Below are 25,791 nucleotides of genomic sequence, written 5' to 3'. Positions count from 1 at the left end.
TGACCAGGACTAGATAAAAAATAAAGAGAATGGTCATATATATACAAACACAATCAATAACTGATTAAACTTTCTGAAGCAGTTAGAAAGCAAGCATGCAACTTGTATGATTACAGGTTTCAAAGTCCTTGATTTCATTAAGGTCTTCCGTCCCAAGCAGCAGCAATTGTTTCAGGGAAGCAGATGGAATAATTTAATATTTTTCTCCAACTAGACAACAATATACCTTTCTCTGGAGGTTTAATAAAGGCACACTCTGATTGATAATCATTCTCCAGTGACTCAGCCAGTGTATGCTGGTGTCAATGAAAGTATGTCAATTTCTACAGGATGAGGTTCTGATGTAAATAAAGATTTTAAAACAAATGTTTCATCCTAGTTGATAACATGATAGTATGCCACTGAAATAAATAATTTTCAAAATCTGGTCCACTGCTCAGATTGGTTATTTGCATGATTCTTTTCTTTGCACAGACAAGGAGAGCCAATTTAAGGTGTTTAATCAGTACCATATTCTGGCTGCCACACAAGTGGTTCCAAAACCACTGCATTTTTAGGACTGAAAACACTATATTGGCACAATTAAGCCAGACTATCTGAAACTTTTTTTTGTAGGAATGATTTTTACCAAAGATGTTGGAACTGCTGTACGTTGGAACATCTACATTTTTGCAAGAAAGTGATCTTGATAGCATTCCTTTAAAATTTTCTACAGGAAGGCTATAACAGGAAAATGAAAAATGGCTCTACCTGGAAGTAATGCTCCATTGCTTTTCTCCCCATTATGAACTTTACTGTTGCAGCAGTACCTGCTGTCATAATAATAAATAACTGTACACCCACCCTCCATTAAGCTTTGTAAGTCTCTTAGGAATACATTTCCCCACATATGGAACTGTGGAAACATAGTTAAAATCATGTTCTCATTCACATTGGGGCAATTCTACTTACATAAATGGGGTTGCACTAGAACAGGAGCAAAATCTGTCCCCATTATGGCCACATACATGTGCCATAATAATTCATTCAGCTGTTTGTTCACCAACACAGGAGGACAACATTTTGTGCTGATTTACCCTATACAACATTATTAAAATAGTTACATGGAGCATGATTCAGAGAACATGGTTCCCGTGAACTTAAAAGTAAGCAGCAAAACAAAAGACTAATTAAGAACCCAAGGAAATGCAGGAGGCTAATTGACTCACCTGGATGCTGGGTGGTGAACGATTTTTTCGGGTTGTAGTGGTGGCCATCGTAGTTGTGGTTTCCATGACTGTAGTAGACATTTCTGGTGGCACGGAGGTTGTGGGTGTTGTTCCCAAGATGGAAGGGACTTCCCCAACGAGTCGGACACTTCCATTGATTTTAATGTTGGGGTTGTTCTCCGCTGCCATGTTCAGCACTTTCAAGCCATTGTAATAGAGACCGGAGAGCTGGCCTTGGAAGAGACGCCCTCTGTCCTTCCCTCCTATGGCTATTTGCGCCTGGGTGTTGAAGATCGTTAACTGTCGTCCTAGTGAAGGGGGGTGAATAACATTATTGCCAGACATTTCCTTCACTTTGCATCTTACATTGAGTCCTGGTCAGAAATGATGGACAACGAAGAAGTAGATTCATTCTTGGTAGCGTTTATGATGACTGTAGAAATACAGTATGGAAATGTACTGCCTAAAGCTCATTAATAAGGAAGATTAGCCTGAAAGCAAGAACAGCTAAAACTGAACCTCATACTTCAGCATCCACTCACACATCAAAACTCTTCAGGAGCTTTGACTCAGTCAGAAATCTGAACCCACTCTTTTAGAGTTGAACCCATTTCAAACTAGAAATAAGGCTTCAACATGTGGCTATTTTTCTACTATCAATTCAGATTGCAGTACCTGTCAAGCTTTAGCCCATAAATAAACCTTCTATTTTGACTGGTCAAAGGATGGGATTAATTCATAAAGGCACTTTTAATAATGCAAAGGTTTTAAGGGGTGGCTTGAGGACAGTAAAACATCAGAAAAAATTGATGGTGATATAAGGATTGTGTAGGAATCTTAAGACAGGACCAGTCATGATCTTCCACCTGTAAATTTTTTGTTGTGAAGGCTCGCAAATCTAAAACCAAGAAACACCAAATGCAAACATCTGTGATGTCTCTGAAAGAGCAAAGTTTTTGAAATAGCGAGGATAACATAGTGCTTCAGATGGTTAGGCCCCAGAATGCCTTACATGTGACTCCCCTCTTACAGACAGTGAAATTCAAATGTAGGCAGGTTAAGTGGTTTACTCAAGGTCACACCTTGAGTGTTAGGAGTGGTCTAATATAATATGTAATGAAAAATATATTTATTAAATCTAGTAACAATTGCCAATTCACCTAGTTTTGCAGAACACTTAAATCACATTCAGCCTGGACTGCTCTACAAATACTGCTTATGTCCCAGGCTGCACTAGGTTGACTATATTAAGAAATAAATTGTTTCATGCACTGCAAAGGCAGTGCCTATAATTTCACTGTTCCTCAGAAGATTAGGGGCATGCCACCTGGAATCTGTTGAATTAACAGACCACCAGACTGAGCAGAGCTCAGAAGCATTATCAGTGCAGCATCAAGTCAATCATCATTCAAATATCTATTCCCATTCAAATAAAATTCCCATTTTTATGAAGTTTGCAACACGTGTCCCCATCCCATTCCCGTTCCCCAGTTCTCACTCACCACTTCCTCTCTCTAATCCACCCTGATGAGAGGTGCAAAATGCCACCATGTAGCAAAGCACAGCCTATAACCCACTGCTCATTCCTTCACAGCCAGTGGTTAGAGTAGATCAAAATAGGAGGGGGAGCTCACCAATTTTGGTGGTCGTCGTGACGGGTCTCGAAGCCAAGTGGTGATGCGGTGTTGCATCATCTTATGGTGACAGGATTGACCATGGGGAAGAGAATGGGGACAAGAGAAGAAATGTATCTGAAAGGAGTTCCTGTCCCCAAAGAGGGCCCTAGCTAACTAAGCAAAAGTGTATGGAGAGCTGTAACATACGGACACGTGGAGGTGGGCTGCACATCCCTTGTGCTCCTCACCCACAGAATTGTAAATAAAACACTAGGACTTGATCAGGGTGGAGTAACTGCATTGATGAAGAAATGAGAAATAAAAATGGAGAGTATCCTTCCCCTGGAAAGTGTTGAAACACCTGATGCAATATTCTGCATCTCAGGAGGTTTTAAACTTACCAGAGGCAACGTATGTCTATTAAAACATCAATAAACATGCACTGAAGCCACACACCCTCAAGCATGTAAAACAGAGCCTTTCCTCTTGTCTATGAAGAAAATAGGATCCAATAACAATATCTGTCAAAATAGTGAGCCCTCTCAGCCCAGCTCATGTCTAAGCTAGAGGGAATGGCACTGTATGCTGTAGAAGGTCAAACTCTTGCCATATACCCTGTCCTTAGTTTGCTTTTCTTCTCTGTCCTGTTGTGCTTTGGATTTTTTAATGGATATGCTGTCAGTTCTTTACTACACCATTTTCCCTCCGCCTCACACGTTCCCTCCCTCTAGCACTATATTTCTTTCCGTACTGTCCCAGCCCCTATGTACCCAGACATTTCCCTTGCTACTGTTCTCTTCTTCCCACCTCACTCATGATAGAGTGCCGAAAGTTAGAGGTGAGATAAGTAAAGAACAGGGAGTTATTTCACTAATCTTGAGATGTCACCCCTGAAAATGGAGGGAAGGTACTCAAAGCTTTCCATTTCCATTCCTTTCTCTCCTTGAATCAATAATGTCTGTTTTTTTCATCTTTTACCAAAGGGAAAAGGCGTGGGTGATGATGAGGAAAGAGAATTTTTGCTGTTCCAGCTAGGAGAGCTCCCCAAGCCAGGATAGAAAAGGGATTCCCTCACTTTTACTGGAGGATGATGACTCTCCTCAGGATGTCATGTATTCTAACCCAAGCTCATAGCACAGCTTTAGATATGTCTGTCATATCTCTTGCTTTACTTTCAAGAATGAGGAGTTAGTATATTAAGGCTGAAAAAAAGATCACATCTCCATTTCTGGGCCTTCATCGGCATCTTCTAATGCTGAAAGAAAGTGTACACTGAGGAGGTGGCCCCACTCCAGTAAAAAAGGAACTTTGATTCTGTGTTTTGTGGTCTTCCCTGTTTAAGAGGTCTTCCCATCCAGGATTCATGCACTGCACCATATGGTTAACGCTGGAGACAGCACTGGTACTAGAACTGTGTTTGCTAAAAGAACACTCACTTGTTGGAGTCACCTACAACCTATCGTTCCTCATTCTTCTCTCTACGATGGTGTACACGTGCATGAATAAAGACAACAGGGAAATGCATGTGGAATGAGAGAAAACTGTTGAGAGAATATACACTTAATTCTGTCACCATAGGTCTCTTCTAATCGTTCTTTTGATGATATGGTTCTGAAGCCCTTACTTCCCCTAAGTAAAATTTATTTGGCCACTGAATTTTATTGAGGAACTGTTTACATTAGTGAATTCTACTAGGTGTGTAAGGGTTGCAGACTTACAGTCCTTCTCTTCCACAGAGAACTCTTCCTACTGCTATTTTAGTGTCATACTGGAGAAAAATGATGAGCATATTTTAAGTTTCTGAGGTGTTTTGTAAATATTCTGAATAGTTCAAGCTCTCATTTCTTTGTTTGCTCTCTCATTGACTTCTTCATTTGGAAAACTGAATACCAAGTAAAAATATCACAGAGAAATCTTAGTGAAGTGCAACTTTTCTGTAACACCAGTAGAGATTTTGGGCCTGATTTTGCAAATCCTAATTCACACTAATAGTTCCTGCTTCAAAAGTACTGTCACTCACATCAACAAGACTTCACATGTTAGTAAGAGAGATTTGAAGGATTAAGGACTTCCAGGATCAGTCCTTTTGACGAGATGCTTCTGGGTCTTTATTAGCTCATCCAATTGCAGAATAGGTAACATCTGTGCCTTAGCAGCCACCACGTATTCTGCTAAGGAAATCTGCTGGTTTTATGACTACTTAAGTTGAACTGTCACTCACATCAACAAGACTTCACATGTTAGTAAGAGAGATTTGAAGGATTAAGGACTTCCAGGATCAGTCCTTTTGACGAGATGCTTCTGGGTCTTTATTAGCTCATCCAATGCAGAATAGGGTAACATCTGTGCCTTAGCAGCCACCACGTATTCTGCTAAGGAAATCTGCTGGTTTTATGACTACTTAAGTTGAAGAATTTAGGACTATTACTTTTTTTTTTTACTCACATACATAATCTCAGTGAAGTTAATAGTGCTTAATGTTTTGCTTATTACTCATATAATTAAAGATTGTAAACCTGAGCTCCTCTTAAAAATATTTTAAACCAATTTATAAAATTAACACCCCCCCCCAACAGTAGGGATGCCACTTCAGAAAGATGTTGTGTTATATTTGTTTTCCAAGAATGAACTATTTCATTATTATGAATAATGTAACAGTGGTACCAAAAGACGACCAAATCTATGGCATTCAAAAATGTCAGTCGAAAAGTGTTTCATCTTACCTCACTCAAGCCAAGAACTCATGGGCAAGACAGCTATTCTGTATGCTGTCTCTTTGATGAATCTATCTATTCCTCCATCCATCAGTTCATGTTGTTCCATTTTGATAGCAAGCTACCCTTTCACTTATCATCTTTATAAAGTCTTCTGACAGAAGGTTTCCATGTTACATTAATTGTTGGATGGATGACCAGATGGATGAGCAGGTTGGTGAACAGCTAGGTAAATTATTAATTCTTATTATTTTTTAATTTAAGTGGTACCTAAGTTGCTGAAAATGTCTATCTACTTTGGAAAGAAGGAACAAAGCTATATTGTCTCCGGTGTTACACTGCACAATATAATTCCCTAACACAAAGTGTGAAGACTGAATTTCCTTTCACTTCAGTAAAAACATGGCTCTACCCTTCTAGCCTAAAAACATCCAGTGCTTTCAGAGTGTCTGAACGCTCAAATGTAGACCTTACTGCATGTGTGATTGACTTTTAACAAAGCATCAATATCCACAAAAGGTAGACTTCAGTTCAAAACTTCAGAATGGCTTACAAATGAAAGTGCCTTGGCATGCTTATAAGCTCAAACTTGGAGAAGCAGTGACATAAAAGATTTGGTGGGAAACCAAAAAGGAAAAACAAAACAAAACAAAACAAAAACAAAAGAAAACAAAGGTGGGGTTCTCAAGCACATGAATTGCATCAGGAATTAGACATGCATCTGTTTTAACAAAATTGAGGCAATCATTGTCTTTAGTGTTAAAGGGACTTTAGCAATTCAAACTTACCAAAATTATCCTCTTTTTAGTGTTAAGCTTTATTTATTTATTTTAGTTTGATCTTGTAAATTAACTGGGCAACCCACTGAGACTCAATAAGCATTTTCTGTATACCTTTATCTTAAAATTTATTTACAAATTAGCTGAATTAACTGTTCCATAAAACCCTGGTGGTCAAAAAATATTTGTTTTATTTACCAATATTTTTGTCTTACTTTCACAAATAATTTAGCTTTAGTTTCAAGCATTACACCATTGTAGACCAAACCTGAAAAGTGGGCAACACTGTCAGCTCTCATTGAAGTCAACGGGAACTGAGTGTGCACAACACTTTGCAGGATCAGACCCTTCACATAAAAATATTTTGACTGTAGTTATCCACATCCTTTGTGTCCTTAACTTAATTCATACTGGCTAAATCAATTTGTTAATTCAGCTGAGGATAGAAGTTTGAAACAGAACATAAATTATATTTTTCCAATCCCACAAAACATTGGTTTTCCCTCTCAGAAAATTTTTTTAACAACCATAAGTCTAAGTCAGCACAGAAAATGCAAGATCTGAGTTCAAAGGTCACCCCCTTTTATCAGCAGTACTTTCTTAAAAGGAAACAAGAGAAGATCGTGTTCTGCTTTCTAGACTTCAAGGCAAGGAGTTACTTACAGTGGTTTGTTTGGGGTTTTTTTTAAATACCACATTCAGTATAGAGGGAAAAGATCTTCCTGACTTATGCTCCACTGTATTACCAAGAGCGCAGTCCAAACCCTGCTGAAATCAATAAGAGTTATTCTGTTACCTTCAACAGGGTTTGGAATGGGCTCTACATCCAAGATTTTTTTTTCCCCTCCAAATGCCTGATAAAAGAACATTACCGTTCTGACACAAGTCCCATTTCAACAGGTCACTGAATGTATGCAGAACTCTCACTCAAGCCAGCTGGATTTATGCATTTTAACAAGTCTTTTGCTGAGCTGAGGCCAATTACTCCAGGCAAACCCACAAAATTAAGTAGCGCTGCCTGAGATTAAGTTAGGGAAGAATTTGACCCATAACTTAGACAAATGTATCATTTGAGTGTTCAAACTGTACTCCAGACATAGCATAAAAGCGACAGAACAATCATCTTTCTCTGTCTCCCTCATTGTAGTTTAAATGAAAATGTTAAAAAATGTTTTCTTTACAACATCTTTTAAAATTGTTTAATTCTCTTAATAGAACACTAGGAAACACATAGCCATAGTAGCTAATCAGACTAATGAGAAAACAAACCTTACAGGAAGTGGTTTAACAAGTATGTTTGAAATTTTTTTAAGAAAACTTTGATAATAAAGATATAAATGTCGTTTAAAAACAAATCAAAATAGGAAAATCATGCAGCGGTTAAATTGCCATAATACATGTTATTGCTCTTCGATTTTCTTCTTCATTTTATTTTTTTAGAAAACATCTCCTGAATTTTTGCTTGTTTGTTTTTCATTACTATGATAGCAAGCTTAGAATTTCGTCCCTTTAACTGCATTTTAATAGCAATGTATTATAGCATGATTTATCAACATATGGCAGGTGGAAGCTGACACAAATTATAATGAAAATTAAAACAGTCATTTATGCAGCAGGCGATTATCATTTAAGAAACATTTATTTGCAGGCTTTAAAAATGAGGGTTTAGAATCAAATGGGTTTAAAATGAAAGTTTTAATGAGTGTTACCTTTTTCCTGCAGCCACTCCTCTACGGGCCGGTTATATTTGAAGGGGATTTTCTGTTTTACCATTTGGAACCGTTCACTATCAGTGTTGCCTTTAAAGTTTAAAAAACAGCTTAAAAACAATCTGAAAAGTCAATGAAATAGTTAAAACATCCTAGGTTTTTTTTGTTTTTTTAATGACCTTATTTAGCGATAAATAAATAAGTGCGCGTGTGTATACATATATATTTGAAAAGAGAGAGATTTATCTTTAGTAAGGTGGAGAATAGTTATACATCCAATTGCCTGAGCTTCTGGAAGGTCGAAGAAGTTAAATCCTATGAAGAAGATATCCCAGATTCTCCTCAGAGTATTTGTTTATCCAGACTGGTTAGAAGGCATGTGTAATTTGTCTGGGACATAAGACCTTGAGTGAACTCAGTGACATGAGTTAAAACATTTTGATCAGACTCTAGATCTGACTGCACAAGGACATGGCACAATATATCAGTCACACAAACACACGGTAAGTAGTATTTTTATAAGCCTTCTCGCAGTAGTAAAAGATGTGTTAGGACTAGAAACCCAGTAAACAGAAAAAAAGAATGGAAGAAATAATAAGAAATTGATGCTGAAAGGATGTAATAGAATGAGTTTAAAAAACCCTCAGAGTGGGAAGATAGATAGAAAAAAAGGGAAGTAAAATTTAAGAGGAAGAGCTGCTAATTAATGATACGCAAAGGCTTGTGTCCAGTTACCAAAGACTTGGGCCTGTTGCCAGAAGAAACAGAAGCTTAGAAACTAATTTAAATGAAAGCAGAAATAATTACCCAAGATGTAAATTCTGGCAAATGCAGTTCCATTGTTCCGTGTTGATGGATGATAGAACTATCCAGTAAAGTGTGTTTTGGAGAAAAGCCCTTATCACTTGCACAGTACAGAAAGGAACAGGATTCATACAAGATCTCTGTCCAAATTCCCTGGCTGCTGAAAAAATTGTACGGGTCAGATGGGTTGGGCCAACCTCTAGTAGAAAGGAGCAGCTCAGTTTGACGGTGTTAGGAGTGACAGTAAACAAGTGCCATCATTCTGCTTTTTCATTTTCTTCAACTACAGTGACTTTCTGACTCATTTCAGTTTTTGCTTCATGTATTATTTTTATAAAAACTCTTCAGTCAGATAGACGTAAAAAGAGTGCATCTTTTGCAAACTTCATTGTAATATTGTAGAAAACTAGAGTAAACCCCCAGCTTACTGATGTAATGCTACCATAAGCAGAAGTTCAGTAGATCAGTAGTGCTCCAATACATATTTTGAATAAATGGCAGTCCAAGAGTCAGCAACTGCTCTGCACAATTTGCAGTACTGCTTTTAAAATCCCACATATAAATAACCTAACGTGACTTCATATTTATTTGACTTTCTGAAACAGATGCTGGAATCTTTTTTCAATGTAAAGACACATCAAGGAAAAAAATATATATGACTAACAGCTGGCAGGATGCTCCACCCAGTCAACAGCAGACACTTTCATACTGCCAGCAGTATGACTGGTAAATCTCATGTGCTCGATAATCCTTACTGTGTAAGTGTTGCTCAGAAATGCTGCCAGTCTGTATGAGGTACCTGCTGACCGCAGTTATCCTCTCCAGCATCATCTTGTTACTGCTGACATTCTGGAACAAGTGAGAGGCACTATAGCAACACACCGGCTATAATCCCACAAGGATTCACATGTAATAAAGCATGGACCTAATCTTAAGGGGTATTTGTAAGAATCATTATCTGTATCTCTTTAAGTCCAGCTGTAAGGAAAACAGCAATTTGGATTTGGGTTAATATCTCCAACTATAACAAACATTTAGGAGCCTTGCTGCTTATTTGGGGCAACAGGCAAAACAAAGCAAAAACATTTAAGAGCAGCTTTACTGGCCTGATTCCTTATTACCTTCCTGGAAAGTCATCTACTTTTTTTCCTTCCATGTAACAGATCCATTGTGGGAAACTGCTATTCCCCGTTGTAGAAAGATCTAATTAATCACTAGCTGACACACACTGATGTACCAGTTTCTCTGTCCCACCTCAGATGCCTGCCATGTACAATTGGTTACTCGGATGAACTAGAAGGAAAAGATAAAATATTGGAAACACACTCTGTCAGTCGTTCATCAAATAATATTAAACAATGTACCGTGGTGGCTTGGAGTCACTCACAGACATTAAGTTACCTTTAAGTACATTCCCAGTTCTGATAATTCATATCAGCACCAACAGAAAGTACCAATAGTCAGTTCTGTACTTCTATGAATACAGATTCATAAACATAAAACTTGAATCATGTTCAGTGCAGGATCTAAGAAAAAAAATTGATAAAGAGCAGCTGAGGTAATATAAACAACAAAGAAAAAACCACCTAAAGCTAAAGAGAGAAATATTAACAAAACAATGATTTTTGATCTGTTTATTAATAATAAATTGATGACTAATGTAGGCTGGGGTCACGCAGGTCAGCTGTTTTCCCAATTTCTTAATCTAAAGGATAGGTCCCTTTCCTGAAAGTTCTCCCATTCTTTTAAGCCTAAGAGACATCTACATTCGCAGGGCAGGAAAGCAGACCTGCTGGTTTGGGGAGAACAATAACAAAAGTAATTGAGTCAAGCTCACTACAAAAACAATTTCTTTTTTAAGATCAGTTAGCAAGGCATTCTGCTCACCCATTAGACCTTTTATCAACACACTAATCCATGCTCTCCTTCACCAAACCAGCTAAATCTCATAAATGCAATCATAGAAATCCTGCATCTCCTTTAGGATATTTTTGGTCTGTTGCAGTGTGCCTATTTTTCTGCGTGTAAGAAAGGAGTACTAGGTCCTGAAAGACACTCAGGATGTGTTTCAATAGGACTTAAAGACCTAAATTTCACTGTGAACTCCTAAATTTCTCTGTCAACTGAGACCTGAACGCTTACAGAGAGCCTGCTACTACATCTGTATTGCACATGATACAGAAAGATACGGTTTCAGTAGAAATGGAGGTTATTCCCCACTTTATAGAGTATGTTCTGAGTAATGACCTCTGGTTAGATGAGAGTGCATTGAAATCTTAACGTTGATGGGCAAGAACATTTTCTATAGGGCCAAAGAAATTCTATAACACACTTTATTTGGAACAAAAAACTCCACTAGCTTCATTTGGTATGTACATAAGCAAGCTTTTACTGGCAGCAATGAGATCTGTTTTCAGAATAAAGAATGATCCACAGTTCATAGGAACACAAGAGTCAGCCAGTGCTGGCATGGAGTGCTGCTTCTTGTATGTGGAGGGCTGACTGTAGAAAGGAAAAAATGTAGTGGATTGAAATTTCTCATACGTAGGGCATCTCCCAAGAACAGGCCAGCAAGACTAAGGTAAAAAGGAAGTGGGACAAACATGACAAAGACATGACAGGTAAAAATGGGTTTCTTATGATACTGTCCTAGACCTTCAAGAAAGCCAGAAATGACAACTATTCCCCACCACATCTTTAAAGACTTTTTTTTTTTAATCAGGTTTAATTTAATTTTATTATTATTTTTATTATTAGGCAGATATAGTCAACAAGATTAAAATATGCATAAAACCATACCTTTAAAAGCTATGAAAAATTGAAGGACATTAGAAAATTCAAATAGGTTTAAATTGCAACATCAGTACCTGATCTATTCTTTTTTGTTTTGTTTTTAAATTTTATTTCAGACATTAGTAAGAATGATTTTTAAAAACTTGTGCATGAGAACGTGTTCACTGATATACCCAGTTACAACATTGAGTTAAAGAACAAGGTTTCCATTGTCAAGTGCTTGGGACAGTCAGTAAATATCAATAAAAACGTACAATTATTAAATTAATATTGACTTTGAGTTGTGCTTTAAAAAAATAAACACAGCATTTAATATGAAAGTTCAAAAAGGAAATATCATGGTTTGCAACACGAAGAAACATAAGTTCAACATGAAGTAAGCTCATCAGACCTCTGACAGCTGAGCCATGATGTGATTAAGGGGGATTCTTGTCCATTTTCATACACAGAAATTTTCAGTAACAATCCTTTTGTGACCTCAATGCAATGCCTTTCTAGAGCTGAATGATACACATGTTCAAACAATACCTTCATGCAAATAACCTAGACCCCCTCCCCTTTTTTCTCTTTGAGTCCAGCTCTGATTCAAGGCTGTACTTTGGAAAAGAATACACAGGATAAAAAGAGCCATTTAAATTTATTTTAGAAAATACACTTAATCCCTTAGTTCTTTTGCATTCAGAATCAATGTGGGTCTCAAAGGTCTGCAGGATATAATTTGTTATAGTAAAATTGTGTTGATTAGTTTTGCTACTTGTGATTTACTAAATATTTTTCCTCCCATAGGTTCTAGCTGCTTAAATGATACGAGTACCAATAGGAACTGCTCATTTAAAATAACCTTCCTCCTTTTTCCTTCATCTGGGTAATAAATTCCTGTATATCAATATGACTCATGATCTGCTTTGCGACTTAGCTTCTTCTAAAGAACTGTACCTCAGAAATGCATTCCTTCACCTATTTTTTTCTGCTTTCTCATGCAAAATTCTAAAGCATAGCCAAATCTGGCTCTGTGAAGACTAGGATAAAACAAGTCTTTTCTTTCATTTAGTACTCATATGTACAATTAACAGAAATCCTGCTGCATCCTAAGTATCACATAGACCTCAGTTTTCCAACAAACTGATAAGCATCCAGGCTCTTATAACCTTAAGGATTCTAATGGTAACATTTTGAAATCTTCTGGATCCCTGAATCTTATTTAATGTAAATATTCAAAATATTTCAAACACCACAGACATTCCTGAGGACTAAATATTTTGGAGATGAATCTGGCAGAAGAGTTCTATTTTTTTGTTTGTCCCTCTTTCCCCCAAGAAAACCTGACACGTAAATCATAAAAATCAGAGCCTGCTGGTTGCCAGTCTTCTGTCTTTTTTATGGAGTCCTCTGTATCCCTGCTCCATTGGACTATACAGATAAATAGATCAGATTCACTTCTAGCTTTAGCTCTTGATAATCTTCAATTTAGATCAAACTAAAATGAGAAAAAAATCAACAGAATTTGTTCATGCTAAGCACTATTAGCAGTTCCCACAGGAAATGCTTTAGTGCAACAGTCCAGGGGGAGACAGTTTAAATTTACTCATGGGCAAAGCAGAATTTTCTTCCAAAACCCTACAATGTTGGAAGATGTTTTGCTTTCCGCTCATGGTTCCTTTAAGAAAACAAACAATCTTTATTGCATTAAGCTTATTTCTAAACCAAAATGGATTCTTAAGCCAAAGAAAGTAAAACAGCAATTGAAGCTCCGAAAAATGTTGCTTCTTGGCCTAGATACCAATCATGATGATTTACTGCCTCTCTGGTGTGAAAGAGAAAATCCGAAAGGTTCCAGCAAATTGCACTGGGCAGAAAGAAAGTACTTGCTTCCAGGTGGAATATTAATCCAACCTGATGTGTGGTCAAGTCTCTGAAGATGCTAAAAAGAATACCATAAGAAAACATTCATCTGTTCTAAATTAATGCCTAAGGCTGTTTTATGAAGAGACACTACAGCAGCAATATTTTCTTCATTGCTTATAAGTCTTTAAAAAGAATGAGACATTTTATCTAATGAGCAGTTATGAAATGAAAGGCGATATGGTGATATTAATGATTTAAGAAAACGTTTTGAGATCAGTGCTCAAGGTTTAAACTGATTCCACCTCTCTTTCCCTTATTGTAGATGGAATTTCAGTAGGAGAAGGGCTAAGCAGTTAGTGTTTGATAGCTCAGTTCACCCAGCGGCCTTTAATGCCAGCTCCCTTTGAGTTTTTATGGATGCTCATAATCTCACTAAGATTTACATACAATTAATTCATATCAATAAGGGAGGGGGGCACGGTAGCCTGCTACAGCCTGCAAAGTCTACCTTTAAGGGCTAAATCCTCTACTGACATAAACTGACTCAGTTCAATTCAGCCCCAAAACTCTTCTAGAGCTGATGCTGGGTGCCCCAGAAAAGAAGGCTTGCATGCATCATGGAGAAGCTACCATTCTTCCCTAATAGCTAGAAAAGGGCACAGATACTGCAAACCACAAAAGTTTCAGAAGTGTGTTGGTGATTGGGACACACTGAACCTTTTAACCCCTTCTGTTTTCAGGCAGCTGCATTTAAAAACTTAGAGTATACTAAATTGTCCCATTTTCACATTTCCTTAGTTACATATTTTGTTCTGAATACTGTGAAGTACAACTATCATTTGTTCACATTTTGTATTGAGCAAGGAAACTCAGACAAGCCTATTAGTAAGGTTCATATTTAGGACTAGAACTTTTCCATAAATCAGGAAGGAATAACACCACTACAGTTAGCTTTAGCATCAGGCCTGTTTATGGACAGCTGTTTATTCTGCTGCATTACTGTAAGGCCGTATTGTGGTTTGTGTTATATAACATAGGGAATGTTTGCATTAAAATCAAACCATATTAAAAAATCTCTACTTGCAGCAGTTTTTATAAAACACTTGAAAAAAGTCCGAACTTGAAACCACAGATCTGGCTTACACAGAAATGAAACAGGATGGCCATGCAACTAAACAAAATAATTATAAGGCAGGTGATCCGGAATCTGTCTTTCTACCTACCATAAACTGTCCCTCTACAAATTCTTGCAAAGCTTCAGTTTTGCCGTGTGTAACAAGGGGTGCTATGGTGGATTAATTCCAATTTGGGATTTTATTTTATTTGATGGGACTGAAGAATAGCCAAGTTTTGACACTGTTTATCTTTGCTTCAGCTCTTGGATATTATGCTTTTCCCTCTGCCTTCACTGTTCAATAAAGTTGCAACTTTTGCTATTGAATTCTCATTTTATTTCTTGTCATAGAATCATGGAATCATAGAATGGTTTGGGTTGGAAGGGACCTTAAAGATCATCTAGTCCCACCCCCCCTGCCATGGGCAGGGACACCTTCCACTAGACCAGGTTGCTCAAAGCCCCATCCAACCTGGCCCTGAACGCTTCTTCCAGGGATGGGGCATCCACAACTTCTCTGGGCAACCTCTTCCAGTGCCTCACCACCCTCATAGTGAAGAATTTCTTCCTTATATCTAACCTAAATCAATCCTCTTTCAGTTTAAAGCCATTACCCCTTGTCCTATCACTACATGCCCTTGTAAAAAGCCCCTCTCCAGCTTCCTTGTAGGTCCCCTTCAGGTACGAGAAGGCTGCTACAAGGTCTCTCCGTCCTTCTTATGGTGGGGGCCCCGACAGCAGTGCTCCAAGTGGGGTCTCACGAGAGCAGAATAGAGGGGCAGAATCACCTCCCTCAACCTGCTGGTCACAATTCTTTTGATGCAGCCCAGGATACAGTTGGCTTTCTGGGCTGCAAGCGCACGTTGCTGGGTCATGTTGAGCTTCTCATCAATCAACACCCCCAAATCCTACTCCTCAGGGCTGCTCTTAATCCATTCTCTGCCCAGCCTGTATTTGTGCATGGGATTGCCCTGACCCATGTGCAGGACCTTGCATTTGGCCTTGTTGAACTTCATGAGGTTTGCATGGGCCCACCTCTCAAGCCCTCATTTTCCCCTTAGTCCTGGATGCCCTTGACTTTATCTTTAATTCCCTCTGATCACAGTGTTTGCCAGGAGCCACACCTTTCCTTCCGTTCATCTCACCGTGGACCAGAGGTAAAAGCTGACCTTCACACTGCAACTCTCCTCAGCTCACTGCCCTCATGACAAAAGACAATGAGGTCTCGGTAACATAAGTACTAAAAATAGGAGAGAGTATTATCAAACAAGACTACAACAGCAAAAGTTACTCAGGCAACTGGAGTTGTTTCTAAGTTTCTACTGCCTCAACCAAAAGCTTTACGCTGCTGCCACTCTCTACTTTATCTTATCTTTTTTAGCCTAAAAAACATAGGGTCCTAATTCAAAGCAAAGCAGCATTCAGGCCAAAATCATTGGGAAATTCAGAGGCAAACTAGGAGATTAGAGTTTAAATGTCTGTCCACAAGGTGCAGCTAACATGAGCCACTGTGACATTATTAAGACTAAGGAAGACTTTGAGAAGTCATCTAATTCACCCCTCTGCCCCAGGACAAGATCAGTAACATTTCAACCTCCCTTAGATTAATCTTTCAATCCTGTCTTGGATGACTGAGAAAATGAGTGCCTTGCCCCGATAATCTAACACAGAAGCACAATAGGAGCAAAACAAAAAGAAAACTCAGACTAGCAAAGGTGGAAGAAGGTTAATCAAACTTTTTCAAGGGTGCAAAAGAAAAGAAAAAGTTAGTCTTGTGAAAAATGTGATTCAGGTCTTATTTTATATGAGCAGATTATACTGAAACTTTTCAGCCCTACAGAAGCTGAGGCCATGGGCATGGGATAAAAGCAGTCTGCTTTAGTTCTCTTTTGATTTACATTGGAAAAGTGAACTAGTATACAGTATAGAGAAAGCAGTTACCAGGTTCAACCTTTTTACAGATATAAAACAATTTAGGTGAATACATTACCAGATCTTTGAGATGTTTTGTAAGTAATGAGTAAATTATTGTTTTTTCACTGACCAGGTCCAAATTAAGCCCCATATCAGGCAGCCAAGGCTAAAGTGACTATTAAAGAACAACTGAAACTACATATTGATCTTTCCGTTTTAAACAAGAACAAATTTCATTTTGCAGGAAGAGATATGAAACAGAGATCAGAATAAAATCCACCGCTACTGTCCCCACATCCCACTTCGATTCCTTTGGGAAAGGTCAGGATCTGATTTATATAGCCCAGTGGGAACAAGCAGCAATAACCAAATGCCAAAAGCACTTTATTTGTACTGACGCTTCAAATTCTATTAACTCCCATTTATCTAGGGGTTGCTTATCTGTTTTGTGGATTATGCAGGTTGCTTATCTGTTTTGTGGATTATGCAAAGTCAGGGCAGAGAAACACTGGATCTAGTTTACACGTGTTGGGTTAGGCATTGGAGCTACAGGAGCGCAGCTATTTTGCTTCCAGGACCAACGTGAGACTGAAAACAGAACAACTGCCTTTGCACGGTGCAGGATCTGAGGTAAGAAAACTTATGGCCTTACACTTGCTTCATAAAGAGTCAGTGGCTCACTATCACACCCCTGCAAACAAGAGCACTCAGGTAGACAGCTAGCTTAGACCTGACACAGCCAGCATGGAGGTAGGACTAGAAAGAGCACTGATTCCTGCAGAACCACTTGGGGCTCAAAGGACTGTGCTCCCCATTCAAGAAAGGCTCCTCTTTATGTTTATCAGACATTACACCGAAACCAAGACTCCTTGTTGGAAGGTGCCAGCAGGCATAGATTCCCATTCTATGTGGGAATCAGCTCAGTTCCAGCAGGACTTGCAGTCTCTGCCTTGGTGCTGGCAGTGATGGAGCTGGGTTGGCTCCACCAGAAACCTTCAGATGCTTCTGGATCTCATTTCCCTGTGCACGTATTATCAGGGAGATAATATGGGGAGCTGCACGTACAACAAATAGAGAAAGCATGTACAGTCCTTTCCCATGAATACAGTGCTGAGTATAGGGAGGCTGCTCCATCAGTAACATTAATGAGAGTAATGCCTATAAAGCATTTAGTCAAATGCCACCAATGAGGATTGTAAAGCTAACCAGTTAAAAATAACAGAAAGGCAAAAACCCTATGGAAGGGGGCAAGTTCTCTATGGTGAGTGCCAGAAAATAATTAAAAGCAAGTAAGAAACTGATGAAAGTAGTTTATTAAGAAGCAATTCCTACAAAGATTACATATTAGACAGTGCTACAGTCTCCTCCGGGAAATTCTTGAATTATTTAAAATTTTACTTGATAAAGGAGTGGGGGATATCAGTTGATTACAGAATGGAATAAATGAGACCAAACAGGCCTTTCCCATCTCTAATTGCTACAAAGCAGTGGTCTTTGCCTCCTCTTGAAATCAATTCTTCTGTTTGCATCAGCTTAGAAAAAGGAAAAGAGAATTCCAGGACCCTGTAGTGACCCAGTAAGCCTTCTCAGAGACAGGTGCCATTCACAAAGCCAAGCCATGAACTAAAGGCACGGGAAACATCCATACATTGAAAAAAATATTACTGAATAACACTCTGTCAGAAGTAAGGTAGACCCCTGGGAAAAGGAACTTGTAGTTTCTGTAGATATCTTTTTCCTACTCCAACCTTTTAAATCAATTTCTTTCTTGGAAGTGACCTGAGTTTCGGAAATTGCTATGGAAATGCTAAGTAGTGAAAGGGTAAAATACCTGCACATGGCAGACTGTTATGCAGAGTGAATCTCACTGGCTGTGAATTTGTGGGGCTTAAGAAAAAACTAAAAAGATTTTGCAAGTCCAGCACTGGAGTTTTCAGTCTCTAGGGTGCTCCAGGTACTCAGTAAATAGCAAAGATGCAAGTTCGCTGACCCAGAAAGGTTTTCATACTCAGTGAATTGTAGAATATTTTCTATTTAAGTCCCCGAGGATAATGTAAATTGGGGCTTTACCCTCACTTTACTGCTTGGAAAACTGAGTCACAGAGTGGCAAAAGCATTGCCCAAGACCACAGGGAATAGCATCTATAAAGCCAAGGCTGGAATTCAGGAACTTCTGGCTCCCAGTTCCATGACTGGCCCCTTTTATTTCTGACCATCCTTTCACACAGTTGCTCTGCTTCAGTCCACAGCATTGGATTTCAATGACTTTGTGCTTTCCAGTGCCTTTTAGTGAGCAGGGAGAAGGCTGATGCGGATGTGTGAGCCCCTTCTGTCACTGCATGTCAGCTGTGTCAATCTGGGATTACAGATGGCACTGTTCTTTCTTCAGGCAATAAGATCAGAAAAACACAAAGTTGTTGTTCAAGCCTCTGATCTCTCAGGCCAGATGTTTGTTTGCTCACTCTTACTGCATGTGTGTGTGTATGAGAGAGACAGGGACAGACGGAGAGCCAGAGCGGGAGAGAAGAAAGAGAATATATTATAACAAATCCATTTGACCAGGAAAACTGAAACAGAACTAACCCAGAAGAGAAACGTAACTATATTAATGTCTGGGAGTTCACTGCACTGTGCTGTCTAGCAGGATTCTTACTTTCCAGCAATCTTATTTAGCCTGATTCTCCATATGAGAAGTATTTCTCCATCTTTCTCTGCACTACATTATACAGCTACATTTTATATATCATCAGATGACTGAACTAATAGTAATTCATCTTACTCCAGCAAAGGAGAAATTTATCAGAAATTTTTGGTGATACTGTTTATGCTTGGTACCTGGACATCCATGCAATCATGGACCAGTGAACACAAACAGATGAGAACAGCTCATAATATTTGAGCATTCAGACAGTTAGGATAAGCACGCTTTCATAAACAGCTGTATACTTTAGCCTGGAATTGTTAGCAAGACCAAGCTATCAGGATATACCTACATCTCTTAGTATGTAATTACTGTTCATGGAAAATGGCATGGTGCTGATTTTAGCAAGAAGCATGCTGGATGTCAGAGATACAAGGAAAAAAAACCATGGCTTGGATCCCTATGTGAATGCAATACACCTATTTTGCACCATAGTATCTCAGGGACAGGGACTCACCTGTAGTGAGTGTAAGAATGTAATCCCAATATTTAGGGAAATCCCTTGGCCCAGGGTTCTTAGATACAAGAGGGTGAGAACAACTAGTTAGAAAGATGCATCAGTGCCCTATGGGTACTATACGTTGGCGTACTTTAAGTCATCATTCTGACATAAAGCCAAGCCTAGGATTGGGAAATCATAAAGTTCATCTCTTCATGAGTTACACTACATGCCATACTACCATTGTCAAAGGTTAACACGACTTTTCATAAGCATTCACTCTGTGTTGCAAGAATTTCTCTTACAAAGAATCCTAGTCCGTAGGACTAAGCTAAGAGGAAAGAACTGAGATTTGAGAATCAAGATCATCAATGGAAAAAGAATCAGAGAAATGGAGAAAAATTACAGATGCCACTAAACTGCCTAGGTTTTGTTTTGTCTTGGTTTAAATTTGGCTGAGCAATGTGCTTACAATACAGCAGAGTAACTTCTATCAAATTCCAGCTGGAGAGGGAGTGGGAGTATTTCCACGTAATCATGTCTCCCTGAATAAATTAATGAAGGAAAAAACGTGATACAAACACGTACACCTTATGTGACCTCATATTTCAGGTCGCAAACTAAGCACAATAGTAGGACAATTTTTTTTAGAAGGACATCTTTTGGGGCATATTTTTGTTGTTGCCATGGTGGGTTACTGTAATTCTCTGAAGCATCAGACACTTGGCTGCTCTCCATCTCAAGAAGCTGATTAGATGAAGAAACAGGCTCTGGGAGGACAGAATAGAAACCATCCCAAATCCAGGACCATTGGACAGAAGTGTCATTTTGACCATTAAAGCAAATTTTCTTCTGATGTATTTGGTATTTGCCTGTAGATTTGACATATTGGACATCTAGTCTGATTCAGGAAGATGTAAAAATGATGCTACACTAATTCAACTAACAGCATGCAGCAAGATAATACGTATCTGTTCTTTTGGACAGCACTGACAAAAAGTTTTCCTCAAATTGTCAGTACTTTCTGACAGTATTTTCTTTATCCAGGCTATAAACAAGATAAAGTATTTTGGCTAAATTAAAACTAGTATTGCCTCTCTGGCATGTATCTGCTTGTTAGAACAACCTTTTATGTGACTGTTACGTAGCAGTAATAGAGACTGCTACATAAGAATGCTTCTTATTCCTTCTTCCCTCTTTCCCACAGCTCAAGGACTATCTGTGGGATCCTAGGTGGGAATTAGGCGGTCATGGCAACTTGCATAAAGATACTATTCTGTGTGTATCTTTCCTTAGGTAAACTCCTTCTTTCAATCCTATTGCTGTTAAATAATACTGTACTGTTTGTTCTGCCCGGTTACCTGACATGTCTTCGTAAAAAAACCACGCATTTCCCTCTTTCTTAATGCCAAGCTGACAGAAATGCTGGTGCTTGATAAACTACCACTCACATGGGTTTGAGGTATTTGGTGCAACTCACGCAACTGATTGACTGCAGTGTGTCATAAGAGCCTGAATCAGTTTTGAGAAATGAAACTTCAACAGAAAGGATGAGTACTAGAAGTCGCAATATAGTCACGTTTTTCTTTTTCTCTCTGTCTTTTCTCTCCTCTGTCCTCAAAGACAGAATTTGGAAGCCAGACAAGCCCTACAGCACTTCCATGCATCTGTTTGGGGTTAGGGGCAAAATGGAAATGAACCACAGCATCATACGTCCTGTGGGAAAGCAAAACACGAAGTACACAGAAGTTAAATTGTGAGCATAGTGGCAACATATACGTAACTTTTTTATCACATCAGATCCTATCCCTTCATCCAGTATGGATGCACATGCATTAACATGGGTTTGCGTGCACAAATTCCAAAGTATGTCTGCTGGTGACTTAATGTGTGTAGGTTTATATCTCAGTGGATACAGGGGACCAAAACTGAGTGTTCATATCATGTAGCCATATTTATCTGTTTTCCAACCTTATAAATATATTATAGATGTTATGGCCCTGCAGTGACAAGCTACAATCAACTCTTGATTTCATCAACTTGTCATGCTTTAATCATCCCTCTTGGCAGATCTTTCAACATATGTCACAGTACTGCCTTCAAAATGTGCTTCTCCAATGCTGTTTTATTAACCCTGTCTTTTTATATGTTTTAGGCTCATTATGAAATGCAGTAAATCTGTCAAAGGCACTTTACATGCCATCTCCAATTCATGCTGATAGGAAGCATCTGAGAGCTCAATTAAGTCCCACAAAATGAGTACAATATGAAAAATCAAAACCCACAAACAAGTGTATGACAGGAACCCTGGGGATCACATTCAGCCCACAGGGCTAATAAAAATTCAGTGCTCTTGTTCCTAACTCATTACTCACTCACAAGGGCATTTGGATAGGAAAATATTAAGACCACAGTGGGATCTGGCAGTACCACAAAGAAATCCCTTCAGCTTGCACATGAAGCAATGGGACTTATTAATGACTCCAAGTAGTCAAGCACAAGATCCACGTGTCTTCACGGAGGCAACTGGATTCAGCCAAGCTTCTTAGAATTACCTTTGTTTGAGAAGCAAGGTTTCAGAAGTGAGGAGGAGATCATAACAGCCTCAAGTCTGAAGGAGGGAAGGGATTGCTAAAGGGGCATAAGAAGGCAGAAACCAGACTTAGGGGGTGTGGGGGTGGAAAGAAGAGGGAATGAGGAGATGTCAAACCACTCTGAAAGAGACAGAGGGAATTTGGGGGAGGAGGAGCCAGGCTCTGTGAAGCACAGAGAACTAGTTATTTCCTCTAAAAAGGCTCAGCCACCAAACATTTGGAAATCACTGAAGTAGTACAAGATGAGCTGTGCAGGAGTACTGTGCAGGGATGAGTACAAACTTGGAAAGGAAGAACTGCTGCAATGATGCAGACATCCCAGTTAGTTCTGCTTTTGAGTTTTCCTTGTTGATGTCCCAATGCTCTGCATTACTGAGCTCATGAGAACTTATAATGACAATATTGCATATTCTTTACAGTATCAGAGCACATGTCAGCTGAAGAAAGGATACGTAGTCTTCTCTTAAATCCTCCAGTGATGCTACTATTAGATCATCCAAACTTATCGTCTCCTTCTTGGCTAATGCATTATAAATTAAATAAAGCAAAGCGGGGAGAGGTAATATCCCATTAGGCCAATTGGTAACAGTTAAAAAATACAGCCAAGCTTTCAGAAACACAAGACCTTAAAAAAAATTACAGGGAGAGAAAATTAAAATGTCACTGATAAAAAAGTCAAGAAGAACTTATATATCCAGAAATGAGGCTGCTTTTTTCCAACTGTATTGGACTGACTCATAAAGACTATCTGTCTTCAGTAATCCTGCCTTGGTTATAACTGAAGACTACTACTACTACTACACTATTCCTCCATAGTTAAGGCACTTTTATTTCCTCGAAGATTAGTGTTAGCTCTGTTTCACAAACAGGACCATTAAGTTACCCTCGTTCAGATGGTCAGCAGGTAGCAAAACACAGAGCACAGAAAAGCTGGCTCAGTCCCCTGCTTTACTCTTGGGAAATCTACTGTCTCTCCATATTCAGCATAAAGCCAGTGAGATGAACCCAAACCAGCATGTGCAAAGAATCTGGACGCAACCTTGTGAGACCTCCTGTTTCAAGGACAAGGTGGGGACTAATATATAAAAATCAGCAGTCATGGCTGGGAGCTGTTTTCTACAGGTCCCCTCTATGCTTTACATCAAACAAATCCCTGCTAAATTTTGACTTTAACAACTACAACAATCACTGCATTATCTGAGGAAATTCCTCATCATAACAAGCTCTTGTGTGTTTTGTGTAATTCCTTTACAAATAACCTTGAGCCTTGTATATGTCCTCTTAATATCTCAGGAGAGGATCTCACTTTCTCCTCCTCTCTTTCTCTGCTGCCTGCCTCCTGCTCCCCCCCCCAATTATCTCCTGCTGTCTTCTGGGTGCTAATGTTTAATCTCAGGATTAGGCAGAAGCCTGCAGTTTGCCTTGAACAGCTTATCAGCTTCCAAGAGACATTTACAGGGAGAGAAAGACTCTAGTTTTGATAGCAGTAATTGTATTTAACTTGTAAGATACAAGGCTATTTATCTCATGGCTGGGAAATCACAAAGGGAGAGAAAGAAAATTTTGCTGATAAAAACTAAATAAAACCAAAAAGAATGAAGAAAAGAGAAAAAGAAAAAGAGAAAAAGAAAAAGAGAAAAAGAAAAAGAGAAAAAGAAAAAGAGAAAAAGAAAAAGAGAAAAAGAAAAAGAGAAAAAGAAAAAGAGAAAAAGAAAAAGAGAAAAAGAAAAAGAGAAAAAGAAAAAGAGAAAAAGAAAAAGAGAAAAAGAAAAAGAGAAAGAGAAAAAGAGAAAAAGAAAAAGAGAAAAAGAAAGAGAAACAAAGAAACAACACCCTCCTCAAAGTCCCTCCAGCAGAGGGATGAGGTGGGAAATGGACTTCATTGAACAAAAAGATCATGTCACTTGTGGAAGGAGATTGAAAATATCAAGGGAAATGTGATAAATGGCTTGAGTAAGACAAGAAATTACTTGTTTAAAAGCAGACTATGAACTCTAGTTCAGTAGTCACAATTGTGTAAAATTCAGGGAATTTGATTTGTAGAGATGGGTATAACCATTTTTAGAGATATTGAGTACTGACACTCCATTTAAAGACAGCTGGAGCTGTGATCACCCACATACCTGAAAATGAAATCTGTTTTTTGTTTTTCACAGAAACTTACAATAGCACCCATCATGGGTTGTGGGGTGTCATACAACACAATATTTAAACCAACTTCAGTTTCCTTGCTTATTAAATGCCCTTTCCATTCCACATTTGCAGTATTCAGCCCGCTCTCCGCAAAACAGCTCCATGCTCCATTTCTCCCACCCCAAAAGCCCTGTAAAATCCCTGATGCTGATTTAACTCAAGTTCTGTTTACCCTACTGTATTATTGCATTTTTAAAATGCCTACAATTGTTTTCGGGGGGGATTAAAGAAAAAAAATAGGATCTAGATATTTTGAATCTTATTAGGCTGCAACCAATATTCTAATTCGGTACAATCGAAAGAGCACGCAAGCAGGGCAGAGCTAGTGTCATCCCACTGAGAAATAATCAGCACTTTGTTGAAGTATCCAATGGTCTTCAACAGCAATACAAAACACCTCACATTTCAATTTATAGCCTTTTAGTCACAGAAGACTTTTAGTAAAAGAAGGATAAGATGGAACTGAACCATGAATATCATTCAAGTGTATCAAAAGGGGAAGACCAACATAAATATTTCACTTGTTTCCACCACATAATTCCTTCTCTACAGTTAAAACAGATGAGATAAGGCATACAGTACCTATTAAATCTATAATATATAGATGTTGTATTTAATTTCAGCTGTCCCGAAACTAACTTCTTGGAAATTTTCTCAAAGATGAGAGATCATAAGGTAAAAAAAAAAAAATTAGAAAAACTAACAGTCATGAGATTTTTTCTAGAGCTTGTGTCTCATCACCTTTCACTTAAACGTAAAACTATAACCTTTGCCAAACATTCTCTGTTACTCTGGGAGTGAGTCAATTTAGGATAGAATAGAATATTTTCAGTTGGAAGGGACCTAAAATGATCATCTAGTCCAACTGCCTGACCGCTTCAGGGCTGACCAAAAGTTAAAGCATATTATTAAGGGCATTGTCCAAATGCCTCTTAAACACTGACAGGCGTGGGACATCGACCACCTCTCTAGGAAGCCTGTTCCAGTGTTTGACCACCCTCTCGGCAAAGAAATGCTTCCTAATGTCCAGTCTAAACCTTCCCCGGCGCAGCTTTGAACCATTCCCACATGTCCTATCACTGGGTACCAGGGAGAAGAGCTCAGCACCTCCCCCTCTGCTTCCCTCCTCAGGAAGCTGCAGAGAGTGATGAGGTCGCCCCTCAGCCTCCTTTTCTCCAAACCAGACAACCCCAAAGTTCTTAGCCACTCCCCATAGGACGTGCCTTCCAGCCCTTTCACCAGCTTTGTTGTCCTCCTCTGGACCCAGTCAAGGACCTTGACATCCTTCTCAAATTGTGGGGCCCAGAACTGCACACAGTACTCAAGGTGAGGCCGCGCCAACGCTGAATACAGCGGGATAATCACCTC

General features: G+C 38.8%; 1 protein-coding gene across 16 annotated transcripts in view; it reads right to left on the bottom strand.

The window, feature by feature from the left end:
* The window catches only part of NRXN3 (neurexin 3), a 1,034,251-nt gene that overhangs the window by 127,402 nt on the left and 881,058 nt on the right, over positions 1-25,791 (bottom strand). For 9 of the 16 annotated variants that reach the window (XM_009280739.2, XM_019472456.1, XM_019472458.1 and 6 more), the window contains 2 exons: positions 8,027-8,116; positions 1,209-1,516 (listed from right to left, as the gene is read on the bottom strand). In XM_009280739.2, the coding sequence (XP_009279014.1) occupies positions 1,209-1,516; positions 8,027-8,116 (398 nt within the window). Of the gene's footprint in view, positions 1-1,196; positions 1,517-8,026; positions 8,117-25,791 lie in introns of all 16 variants that reach the window. The other 7 variants (XM_019472457.1, XM_009280748.2, XM_009280743.2 and 4 more) reach the window with 3 other exon arrangements.

Source organism: Aptenodytes forsteri, unplaced genomic scaffold (genome assembly GCF_000699145.1).
Source record: "Aptenodytes forsteri isolate BGI_AS27 unplaced genomic scaffold, ASM69914v1 Scaffold193, whole genome shotgun sequence".
In the NCBI taxonomy this organism is placed as follows: domain Eukaryota; kingdom Metazoa; phylum Chordata; class Aves; order Sphenisciformes; family Spheniscidae; genus Aptenodytes; species Aptenodytes forsteri.
This window is presented reverse-complemented; position numbering and strand designations above follow the sequence as displayed.